At 41.4% G+C, this 13,232-nt stretch overlaps 1 protein-coding gene across 1 annotated transcript in view; it reads left to right on the top strand.

Moving 5' to 3' along the window:
- Positions 1–9,405: 9,405 nt before the first annotated feature.
- CERS3 (ceramide synthase 3) overlaps positions 9,406–13,232 on the top strand; it is a 106,885-nt gene continuing 103,058 nt past the window's right edge. Inside the window, exon 1 of the mRNA XM_004759830.1 lies at positions 9,406–9,488. Coding sequence (XP_004759887.1) covers positions 9,417–9,488 — 72 coding nt within the window. The 5' untranslated portion in view covers positions 9,406–9,416. The remainder of the gene's footprint in view (positions 9,489–13,232) is intronic.

The following is a 13,232-nucleotide window of genomic DNA, read 5'->3' as shown; positions in this document are numbered from 1 at the left end:
TGGTATACATTGGGGCTTCTACATAATTTCAGAAACACATTAAAGAGGGTGTATACAGGGCGCCTGGGTGGCTCAGTTGGTTGGATGACTGCCTTCAGCTCAGGTCATGATCCTGGAGCTCGGGATCGAGTCCCGCATCGGGCTCCCAGCTCCATGGGGAGTCTGCTTCTCCCTCTGACCTTCTCCTCGCTCATGCTCTCTCTCACTGTCTCTCTCTCAAATAAATAAATAAAATCTTTAAAAAAAAATAAAGAGGGTATATACATTCAGGGGTATTTGATGTACGCTGTAAGAGCAGAAGACAAATACCTGGTTAAATGAGATACTATATATACTCAATAGAATACTATATACTTGTGGAAAGAATGAGCCGTATCCATGTTTACATCAGGAGTCAAGAACAAAAGTTAATATACGAGGCTCCCATTTTTCTTTTAAGAAAAGAAGGGGGCAGGTGTAATACACATTTATATATGCTTTCCTGTGTTTGTTAAATATTTATGTAAGAGTATATGAGAATCCTAACAGTGAAACAAATCTCAAGTAGAAGATTTGACTTTTCATTACATACCTTCTTTTACTTTTTTATTTATTTGTTTTTAACTGGGCACATAGATTTTTTTTCAAAAAAAAATTTTTTCATGTGAAAATAAGTTCTTTCAAGAAATGCAAAACAAAACAAACAAAAAAAAAATGAACAAACATGATTCTTTTTGCTCCTAAGGGAATATACACGTTGAATGCCTTAAAAGTTATGCTTGTACAGATGTGGTTTTGAGCTGTGTTTCTCTAGAAGGTTAATAAAAAGCCATCAGCCCCTGGTTGTACCTAAAATGAGGGGAGGGGCCATCTTCTGCAACGCTGAGGGCCAGTATTTTAGTCTCTGACCCTCACATATGAGTCAATTTGTCACACACTCGGGAAGCCCCAGGAGTGGTGAAGGTGACTGACATTGGCTAACCTGGGCCCGTTCAGAATATCCGAGAGCTCTTCTGAGTTAGTCCGGGAAGGAGCACCAAACCAATGATACTTGCCCAGCCTGTACCTCCACCTCTTCTTCGAGTGAATACACCAGTGTATCCAAGTGAGTGCAAAGGAACATGAATCTAATTTATCATTTTAACTAAAAGTCGATTTGGCAAAGAACACATGTAAGTATATGACTTGATGGATTTTCATCAACAACATACCTGTGAATTATGAGAGACTATGGACTCTGAAAAACAATCTGAGGGGTTTGAAGTGGCGGGGGGGTGGGAGGTCGGGGTACCAGGTGGTGAGTATTATATAGGGCACGGATTGTATGGAGCACTGGGTGTGGTGAAAAAATAATGATACTGTTAAGCTGAAAATAAATAAATGAAGAAATAATAAATAAATGAATAAATAAATAAATAAATAAATAAAACATACCTGTGGAACCAGCATGCACACCAAGAAACTACTGGCACCAGCCTGGGTCCTGCCTGGATCCACTTCTGGTCACTATCCGCTTGGAAAAGCAACTATCCCGAATTGGAACAATAATAGACTAATTTTGCCCAGTTTTGTCTTTATATAAATGGAATCATAGAGTATGTGTTCTTTTACATCTGACTTCTTGAACGTTTTGGAGAATGGTTTTGACTTTATTTTTTTAAATAACTGCCTTGTAGCTACTGTTAGTGACAAAATACATGTAACAGCCCCGAACTGTCTTTGGGACTCCCAGCCTGTGAGGATGCTGAAATTGACAAACTGGTTGAAACAAAATACAGACTCAAACAGGTTATGCAGGGTCTTGTGCAATTGGCCCCAACCTGCTTCTCCAGCCTGGCCTGTCATTCTCCCCACCCCCCCCACCCACTGTCTTAGCAGCACAACCTTTTGTCTTACAGATTTGTTCCTCAAGCCCCATCTTAAATGTTGGCTCTGTGAAGCCTTCCCCCACTGTTTCTGAACCATTGGATCTTACCTGCTTTCTGTTCTCCTCACTGTGCTCTTTCTGTATTATAGCATTTGTCACCTTCTATTTTAATCATTAGTCAGTCTTCCTGGGCCGAGCTCTTTTTACTTAGTCCCTAGTGGATAGCATCATGTCTGTCCCATTATAAGCATCCCACAGATGTTGACTCAATGGGATAGAGCCCTCTCCAAGGACTTGATAATCTCCTGGAGGAGACAGGTGTGCGGAGGCTTACCTTTAAGGCTCCCGTGGTACTTCCTGTGTGCCAGCTGCTCTAATAATCCTCACCATAATGTTGGAAGGCGGGTATAATCCCTGTTTTGCAGAGGAGATTAAGTAACGAGGCCAAGATCACCCAGCTGATAAAACGGCAGAGCCCAGAGAATGGATCCAGGCAGTCTGGTTCCAACGTCCTCTCAACCTCTTCTCCATGTAAGTCATGCCAGAAAGGGATAATGGGGTCAGCTCATCCAGGACCTTTGGGGCTTTGATAAGGAGTTTGCACTATTTTCTAGGTTAATCGAGAGCCAGTGAGGTTTTTGAGTAAATGACGGGTTTACTCTTTGGAAAAAAGTGACTTTGGTAGCAATATAGTGGTTAGATGGACAAGTAGCAAGATCGGGAAAAAATCCTACAGAAGCCCCACTGGAGTCAAGGGCAGTGGAAATGGAACAGAGGCAGCAAGGCCTGGCTGAGTACCACCTGCATCTCCCTCCCTCCCTGCAGAGACACACTAGGACAAGAGTAAAGGAGACAAAATCAGGAGCGATGAGACACAAGGACTGGCGCAGCAAACCTAAAAAATCAAAGCATTAGCTGCAATGGAGAAAGCTGAGAGGCGTCCTGCTTACCAGGTGAATCCCCCTGAAGACTTAGGGGTATCGAGTACTACACTGTGAACCAAGGAATGGCGGCTTGAAAACCTATTCGAGAATTACTTCTAGATCCTCTGCCTGATTTCCAGGTAGTTAAACCATTGTGCACTGTCTGACTCGGGTACATGAGAGGCTTATTTCCCAAAGAACATAAAACAGGGTCTCGGGAATGGGGAACACCAGGCATATCTGAGGACAGGCCTATCACACTGAAAATGGAATTAATTTTTAGACAGTGAATGTTGAGAACCACTGGTGTCCCCAGCCTTCTTCCCTGAGTGACTACATGTCACTTTTCTGAGGAATCTGACCAACCCAAAGAAAAGATCTAAAGATACATTGGAGGGTTCCCCAAAGAAATTTCTCCACCAAGTCACCCTACTCTGAAGCCCACAGTCACAAACCGCACCTATGTGCATAGACCTTCTGATGGGCATTTAAACGTCCAACTTTTTTAAGTATGAGTGAACAGTCAAGGATCATCAAGCATTTGGGGAAAGTCTCTAAACATGGAAGAGAAGCCAAAACAAACTAGACAGATTAAGTGGGGAGGAAGTTAATCTATGAATATCCTCAGAGATAAGTGATTATAAAAGACAATATAATAAACTTGTATAAATGAATAATACAGCAGAAATGAAAAACAACAGAAATGTAGTCTAAGTTGAGGAAATCTAGAAAGTACAGCAACACAACAAAGAAACTGGCAAACAGGAAAGTGAAATTATAAGAAAATTTGAGGACCGGTCCCCGAGTTTCAGTAACTGAACAATGGAAGTTCCAGAAAGGGGGGGGGGCATGGAAAGAAAACAGTACTAAAGAAATTCAAGAAAATTTTGCAGAACTAAAAGACTTTGCATCTTGAAACAAGTTATGCATGTATAACTGAAAAGAAAAAAAAAATCTAAATTTTCAAAACGGTAGAGAGGATCAACCCTAATGAGATAGGCATCATTTTTTCACTTGTGCGGCTGAAGCTGCTGCTGTTCACAGAAATAAGGAAGTAGAGAATCTTGTGAAGAAGGACATGAATTCGGTCCTCCTGAGTCATTTCAGGCTCCGTCACCAGCACATTGCTGATGTCCAGCAGACAGACAGAAGTCCTGTGTTGAAAGAAGGGCGGTCCTCGAGCAAACACAGGAGGCAGTTGCAGAGAGGTCTGAAGAGAATCACGGGAAAGGCATGATCACCCTGAGACTAGACAGAGGAGGGAGAAAAGGCCTGATAGAAGAAGGAGGAAAGTGAAAGGACAAGGACAGAAGAGCAAGAAATACTCTGAGGAAACGGAGGGATTAAGTAGGGCTTTGAGAAAGAAAATTCCTGTGGAGTTGAGTATCTCTGAGAAGAAGCCACCCACCGAGTGCTTTGACCACTAGGAAGCTAGTCGTTGGTGCAGTCTGAGAGACCAGCTCTGCATGGGAGAGGAGAGGGGAAACCACAGGGACAGTGGTTGTCAACATCTTTGTGTTCTCTATACCATCTGAATAGTGGGATTTTGGGGTGGCATCTTTGAAGTGATAGAAAGGCTAGAAAGCACACCATCCCGAGTCAACAGCCATGTGAACACCATCCTCAAAGGTACTATTCTTCTAGTCACCACGCACCTCCTCAGCCTCTGGTCTGACCTGCTGCTTGCTACTCCTACCACCTCTTCTCGGGCTGTATTCAGCAGACTTGGACAGCCCAGGTGTTGAGAAACTTGACCTAAATACTGAACTTAAATTGGTCTTGTCATTTAGGACAGTGTATAAAGTTGACTTGCTCTATTAAAATGCCTATTTGAAAACGGTGGTTGATAAAATGCCTTTCCTGACTCTATTATCATAGCCCAGATCAGCAAGCCAATTCTAAGTCGGTCTGATTATTCTAAGGATGAGGGAGCTGGAAAATGCCAATCAAAGCCTTTAGACGTGGATCTGCTCCTAATGACAAAACCCACCAGGTTATTTTTTAAGCTCTGGGGAAAAGAGCGATCCCTTTCGAAATTTCCCATTGACCTTGAGCTATATACCAAGTAGTCAGACCCAACTCTAGCACAGTTACCTGGCACTGAGTAAAATACATTATTTGTGTATGGACAGTTATTGCTTGCATCTTTCCTTTTTGGAACTTTTGTTTTGTTTTCTTTGCTATTAAGAAGAGCTAAGAAGTGGCATGTGAGCAGGGTATGATTTCCTTCCCAGGGAGAAAGGTTCAGGTATTTTTAGTCTGGTTTAAGACAAGAGTCTACCTAATCACTGAAAGCCACAGAGGTTCAGACACAAGTTTACAATAAAGATAGCTTCTAGTACGGGTGCTTCGGGTTGTCTGTGGCATCCTGACAACACTTGAGTTTTTTAAGTGCTTCTGGCCTACTGTTGGGCACATTTCTCCCTTGAGTCCCATAAAATGAACACACCGGCAGCACATTTAAGATTGCCTATGCCTTTGTTTTTTTTTAAGGTCTTCAATAAATTGTAATAAGGACTGGCAGGTTTCCCGGAAGCTAAACTATTTTTATTTGCTAACAAGAGAAAACTATATTTTCTATCGCTAAATTGCTGGGTGTTTTTGTTTGTTTCTTTCTGCAAATGAAACAAAAGATTATTACAGCTTTCTCATGTAAAATAGAATTGGAATTTTGACTGTCACTTTTCTTATAAATTGTCTTCCAGAATTCCTTCTAATTTTGTTCCTTTTTTGTACAATAAAGATATTTCCCTTACTCACTAGATGGTTGGCAAGTAAATCATTTTTGATGTCATGTGGAATCTTTTGCTTGAATATGGCATTTGCGCTTTTAATTGTGTGTCACTTTTGATACTAATAGGGAGATGATCTGATGATTACATGGAAGGAAAAGAAAGTGGTAACTGGAAAATAAAATTATTGGCAACAGCTTTTCTATCATATGCGCGAGTTTTATTACCAACTAGCAGAATCAAAGTCACACTTGAGAGTCATCACAAGTAGCCCAACTCTCTCAGAGGTCCGTATGGGCCAAAAAAAAAAAAAAAAAGACAGCACACCTTCAGACGGAGATTTGGAATTGGATCTTGAACAGTACTCTGCACTTCCTAGATTGCCATGGAGAGAGAAGAAGCCATTGTGATTCCATCAACAGCATTTCTTTTAATAGCATTGCACAAAGTAAGTTAATAGCACTGTTTATTTTGTTCTTGAATAGTCTTGTGGGGGGATGGCAAAGGCCCATCTCCAGGGAAGACGTGTCATTGCAATTGTTATAGGTCAGTGGTGACAAATCCACTGTGGAGGCCGGACTCACAAACACAGTGGCATGCCATATGGCATAGTGGTATGTGGGACAGATGATGCTCGAACTCTTGTGCAGTCTATCTTGTCTACCCTGACTCTGCGACTTGGGCTGTGAACCAAGCCAGTTAGAAAAATCCCTGTAGTGTCTAAAGAAAAGTGCGTTGGGACCATTCAAGACCAGGGTCTGAGGTTCCCACCACTCTTATGTGACTTCTAAAGTAAACTTTTTGGAATGATTTCTTTGGTCTGATCATGTACAGTTGACTCTTGAACAATACAGATTTTCAACTGTACAGGTCAAGTCTACTTATATTTGGACTTTTTTTATAAATACAATATAGTACTGTGACTGTATTTTCTCAGCTGTACAATTTTCTTAATAACCTTTTCCTTTCTCATTATTATAAGAATTATAAGAATTTATTATTATTATAAGAATATTTATTTATTATAAGAATTTATTATTATAAGAATACAGAGGATACATAGAACATACAAAATATGTGTTGGCTGTTTATTGTATCAGTAGGGCTTCTGGCCAACAGTGGGCTACTAGTAGTTAAGTTTTGGGGGTAGCTAAAAGTTATACATGGATTTTCCTAGGGCACAGATGTCAGTGCCACAAACACCCACATTTTTCAAGAGTCAAGTATATAAGCACCAGAAAATAAATAAATAGATTTTATAATATAAATGTAATTGAAAAGTTTTTCCTTTTTGATAATCAAAATTAGTTCCTTTGGTGGAAGTATAAAACACATAGCTTAAACCTTTCTGATGATTTTTCTTGTCATAAATTATATATTTGCCATTTTAGTTTATGCTTTCTTGATGTTTCCTTTGTTTTCTCTTGGGTTGCATATGGGTTGTTAGTAATCTGTATTTACATCTTGTAGTGATTTGGAAATCACACCTACTTTTTTATGCAAGTCATTGTCTTTTTAGACAATTTCTATTCTTTCCATATCTTTCTAGCAAATTCCTTTTTCTATTCATCAAAGCCAAGACCATAAGTATTGACTCGATCCTGTGCAACATTTCATTCACTTTTATCTCCCCACCCCCTCTGGCTCTCTGGCCATTGCTAATGTCATCTGAATCCATAACCCACATTGCTATTCCCAATAAATTAACATTATGTATCTTCTCCAGATTTTACCTTTGCTTTTACCATTCCATTTTATTGTCATTATTACATTTATCACTATTATTATATTGCTAACTTAGTCTTAACTCTTCTTTCCTCTTGATTCATAGTGTGTCCAATGAGCTAATCTTGATTTTGATTCCTCTCCAGTAAAGTTTCTAGGAAGGATGACTTGGGTATGCCTCTCAGCAAACTTCCTGGGAAGATGGGTGTATTTTCTGAGACCTTGTATGTCAGAATGTGTCTTTTGGTTGCCATTCCTTTTGTTGATCTAAATGACAACTTGTCTGGGAATAGTTTTTGTGTTGCAACTTTTCTTAAACTGTTACCATTTTGCTCTTTTTGTGTTGTTGTTTTTACTTTTAAAAAAAAATTTTGAGTTTCAAAGAATTTATTTTTTTCAATTTTTTATTTCAATTCAATTTACTTAATAAACATTTACTGTATTCTTAGTGTCAGGGGTAGAAATTAGTGGTCCATTGTTTTCTATTCTTGGTTGTTCTAAAGGAAAAAGGTGAGACCCTCCTCAATGGATTATTTTTAGGTTAACTGTGATTTTTCAAATGGTGCATCCCAAATAATTTCTTGTCCTTGAAATGCCAAAATCTCCTGATATTCTCTCTGGATCTGGTTCTCTTTTGAGTACTCTTACCTAGAAGACGAGTCTGACTTACCATCCCAGATGTTCTTTAAGTCATCACTTGTAGATGGAGTTTCTGCTTTTATCCCCACGCTTACCTTCTTCTCTTAGCACCTTGATCTTCATTCTTCTGTGTACTCTGGGAGAATGTCTGAACTCCTTACTACTTTATACCTGATTTGATTTTCTCCAATGTCAGTTCAACTCTTCATCACCTCCAAACTGTGTATTAAATCTGTGATTATTTTCCCACTTCCTTGAAATCTTTCATCCATCTCTGCCCATATCTCAAATCCTTGATTGCCATTTTATCTCATCCTGAGCTCTCCCTCATGCCTTTTTGTTTTCGTTTCATGGAAAATGTACTAAGACTTAATTAAGACTTGATAAAGCTAAATAATTAAAGTTCTCATTATTAAGAAAATATATCATCTAAAACATTTTGTGCACTTAAATAGCAAGAATAACTATCATTTTCTCAGTACTTATTTTTTTTTAAAGATTTTATTTATTTATTTGACAGACAGATCTCAAGTACATGGAGAGGCAGGCAGAGAGAGAGAGAGAGAGAGAGGAGGAAGTAGGCTTTCCGCTGAGCAGAGAGCCGGATGTGGGGCTCGATCCCAGGACCCTGGGACCATGACCTGAGCCAAAGGCAGAGGCTTTAACACACTGAGCAACCAAGGTGCCCCTCAGTACTTATTTTTACCAAATCTTATACTAATATTTTGTAGACTTTATATCATATAATCCTTAGGATACCCTGCAAGGAGGAATTATTATCCTCATTTTACTCATGAGGAAATTAACATTTTAAAAAGCTATAAATCACATTATAAAGCCCAAGGTCACATATCCCAAAGTTAGTAAATTGAAGAAGCAGAATTTGAACCTAGGGCTGTCTGGTTTCAAAGCCTGTCTTCCTTACACTATACTATCTCCTCTATAAATGATTTCCATAGATTTATATTTTAATCAAATATTCAAAGAAATAGTGCTCTTCCTCTTTTCCTGGAGATTTTTCATGGCTCCTTTTTACCTGTATTCTATTGATTGATCTACTGCTTTCATTCAACCTTGTAATAGGAGATCACTGCCTACCTGGGCTTAGGGAATTATTCTAGAACTGCTTCCAGCTGCCTATCCCAGCACCCGGAAGTTGTGAACAGTCTACAGACCAGTTACAATGTTATTTACCCTCTGGAGAGGTTGTGTAGGGCAGTAACAAGGGTAGCATATTTGGAATTAACAAAAAAACCCAGGTTGGAATCCGAGCAGCGCTATGTACTAGCTGGGCAGCTCCGGCAAGTTATCCAGCCCGTGTTACAGGTCTGTGTTACAAGGTCAGGTGCCCATTAAGAGAAGTGCAGTCCAGGTACAGTCCCTGCCATGGACCGGGCACCCACACACGATGCAGCTGTCATTCCCCTGCGGTATTCTGGTTGCCTGCTGGGGCTCCCCTTCCGCACTCACGCTCTAGCTCCCACCCCTGCCCCCCCACCCCTGCCCCCACCCTCACCACGCCCCCAGGCCTGGAGGAATCCTCCTCCCAGGATGCACCGCTGTGCTGACCCCTGGCCCAGGCTGGGCGCACCGGGAGTCTCCGCCTCCGAACAGAGGAGAAAGGTGCGGGGGAAGGATGAGGCTCCCAGGGCCCACTGGTCCGGGTGTATGCGGGTTGGGCAGACTTCGCGGGTGCCTGAGCCGGGGCTGCAGAGGCTGAGCCGGGAGCCTGTCCCTACACAGGCTGAGGCCGGACCCTGGCTCCCTGGCTCCGCCTAGGCCTTGTCCCAAGTCCATTTCCCCGCGCAGACTGAGCCCGTGTCCTGTCCCTGCACAGGCCAAGGCCGTGTCCCCATGCAGGCCGAGGCCGTGTACCGCATCCCTGTCCCCGTGTAGGCCGAGGCCCTGACCTTGACCCCACAAAAGCCGAGGCCGTTTCCTCGGGCCCTGTCTCTGCCCACGCCTTGTCCCAGGTCCATATCCCCAGCCAGACTGAAGCTGTGTCCCTGTCCCCACGCAGGCTGAGGCCGTGTCCTGGGCTGGGCTGCCTCCCCCTTTGCTGCAACTCCCAGGTACTGGGCCTTGCCAAGTCAGGCGTATCCCAGGGCTGGAGTACCAAGCTGTTACCCACCTTTGCCTTTGCCTTTGTGGGGTTTTGTGAATCGCTAAGTTAGCTTCATCTTTCTTGGGTATCAACCTCACCCAGATGAACAGAGATCTAACCCAGATGACTGCTGTCCTCCGGGGTAGGGGGGCTCAGCAGAGAGCCCTAGAGACTGACCAGAAATGGACTTGAGGGCCTAGACTTGATCCCACAAGCAGATATGGCCTTTGTACCTCTGGCCAGGATGCCTTTTGAATAGGCTTTGTTTTTGTCAGGTAAAAGTTATTATCCCTACTTTAAAAAAAATACTGAAAATATACCTTTACTTATTCTAAAATTCAAGAAAATTTATCAAAGCCCCCAGCATATGCTTAGATTCAGTAATTAGTTGGACCTCTATCTACATAGTCATAGTTTGGAGTCTGAAATCACCCTCTGAAATTTGATGCTCTCCCCAATTTTTCTTTTATTTCATCAGAAAATGTCTTTAAATTATCTGGAATTAGAAAAAAAGTCTAAGTACTATGTTGAATTATAGAAAGGGTAAAGCAATCCAATGAGGTAGTTTTGAGTCCTATGAATTATGCTCCAACAGTCCAGACTGGCATTTTTTATTTTTATTTTTAAGATTTTATTTATTTATTTGACAGACAGAGATCACAAGTAGGCAGAGAGGCAGGCAGAGAGAGAGAGAGGAGGAAGCAGGCTCCCTGCTGAGCAGAGAGTCCGATGCGGGGCTCCATCCCAGGACCCTGGGATTGTGACCTGAGCTAAAGGCAGAGGCTTTAACCCACTGAGACACCCAGGTGCCCCCAGACCAGCATTTTTTAGAGTCAAGATTAGACCAGAGTAGACAATAGAATACATCACAAGTAATATGGATAAGTATTGTTTTGTGAAACTTTGGTGTCAGTCATATATATTTGTAGGTATATTAGTATTAGGTCATGTTATAAAAGGTATGTATTGTGGATTACATTTTAAAAATTGAGCTACTGGTTTAGACAAGGATACATATGTTATGGATACAGAAAATACCCTTACAAGAGTAAAAATCTATCTTATTAACAGTGGTTGGAACTCTACAAGAGTCAAATGGTATTTCTGTCCTAATGGGGTCCGTGTTTTATATTTGTGTGATATTAGCATGACATGTATCCGGGTATCTGATCATCAGTATACATCATTGTGGATATGTAAGGAATGGAATGGCAGGATTGCTTCAATATATGGGATCAGTCCCTCTGGGGGTCACCAATTATGGGAGCCACAAGCCATCACTGTTACTATGAAATTATGATGATTTATATGTACTTCTGTTACATATATGAGAATCTTTGCTTTATGTTGTTCGTGCTGAAACCCAATAATGAAGTTTCATTGCCCAAGAGTTTTCTGTTTGGTTCTAGTTGCTATGTTACTGTCTCCCAAAACTTAGGACCTTGATACAGAGCATATCTGAGGCCAAAGTGGTATTGATTATTACTGACAATCAGACAGTCTTCTTTTCAGCTTTGAAAAAAATATTATTTTTTTAAATTTAACTAACACCTTAAGCCCTTAGTGCTTAGTAGAATAATTTATTTTCATATTTTGTATTTGCATTTGTTTGTTGAATGGGTGATTGGTTGTTTTTTATTTTTAAGAGTGTAAATAACAAAAAGTTTGGACCAGAGTTGTTGTGACTAATTTCCCTGCATACAATAATATCCTTTAAAGTTTAGCCCAGAAACTGAATTATAAATGGCTGGTATTCTGTTTTGCAAATGGGCCTTGCAGACAGTTTAATATGATCAAGCAAACTATTTTTATTGTAACCATACTTACTGGTGTCAAAACCGCTATGGTAGGAGCTCCATAAACGTGTGAATGAATGAAAATTACACATTATTCATGTAAACAATCGGTGACATGTATCATTCATTTTTAGTGAAACTTGACGTTCATACCCAGTTTCTTTGAAGAGAAACTAATATTTGACCGGTATAGCTCTATCATGAGACATCTGTTGTGTAAAGGAACGGAAATCATCCTATCTTATTGAACCCTTTCAGACAGCACCCAATAGTGAAACAACTTATGGGACATCTGAGTTTTGAATTCAAAACCAGCCCAATGTAAAAGTGGTTCAAAGGGGGGGGGGTATTTTTCTTGATGTGAGGTCTCAGGAGAAGGCATGAAGGACCCTTAATAATCAACGTGGTGTGTGGTACTTTGCTCATACTCCCTCTGGGGTTTTCCGAAGTGTTAGACCCCAGCACGCGCTATGTAGCCCAGCCGACCTGTGGACGAGTTCCCACAGAGGGAGAACAAGAGGCTGTTGACATTCAGGGAACATGCTTGCCTTTCCAGCGTTAGCCATGGCTTGAGACTTCAAGTAGCTAGAAAGCAGGGACCATCGCTGCCTTGTTCACTGTGATTTCCCTATTTTTAGGCACATAGGAGGTGCTCAATAAGTAATTGTTGAAGGAATGAAAATACCATGGAGGGAGGAAGAGCAGCAGAAGAAGGTACATACAGCTTAAAACACAGGGGGAAGGAGTGTTATCAGAGCTTTAACTAAGACTTATTGAGGGTCTCCTTGGAACCTGGTAGTATTTCTGGCCTCTCTGGGCTCATAGGGTGTTTACAGCCTGGTGGAGACAAGGCACATACCTGCCTTGTGTAAACACGTACACACACACTGATTGAGTTGTCTTATGGAAATATTTTGTGCTCTATGGGTAAGGATTGGGGCTGCCTTTAAAATGGGGCTAATGGTGTGTTTTGGAGAAGTATAAAGGCTTGAGGAAGAGAAAGAGCAATTCAAGTTGATTTGAGAGGCAGAATTTCCCAGAGGAAACGGTTGGGTCTTGGGTGAGGAGGGATCACGGGTGGGGCATGAGCAAAGGTCAAAATGAACATAGTGGGGGCTCAGCCCAGGGGCTCACCGTATTGGAATACAGTGAGGAGTACTCCAATACAGTACATTTTGGAGGGGAGGTTAGGAAATAGGCCATCCGAGAAGGTTAGGTTAGCGCAAAGAAGCCATCAGTTCTGGAGCCAGTATGTTATTTGACAAAGGCCGTGTTTTAAGATTACTTGGAAGCAACATGCAGGAGGACAGCTCTGCCTCGGGGACCAGAAAGGCAAAGGGAATCAGCCCCCCAGGATTGGGATCTCAAAACCATCTCTAGCTATCCTGGGATGTTCTCTGGCTACTGTAGGTGCTTCAGTGGCACAAAAACAACTGATGAGGGGAAATGTATTTGGTTTAGAACTCC

This window comes from Mustela putorius, unplaced genomic scaffold, assembly GCF_011764305.1.
Source record: "Mustela putorius furo isolate JIRA1106 unplaced genomic scaffold, ASM1176430v1.1 tig00003972_pilon_pilon_pilon, whole genome shotgun sequence".
Taxonomy (NCBI): domain Eukaryota; kingdom Metazoa; phylum Chordata; class Mammalia; order Carnivora; family Mustelidae; genus Mustela; species Mustela putorius.
Note: the sequence above shows the minus strand (reverse complement) of the source record. Positions and strands in the feature narration are given on the sequence as shown.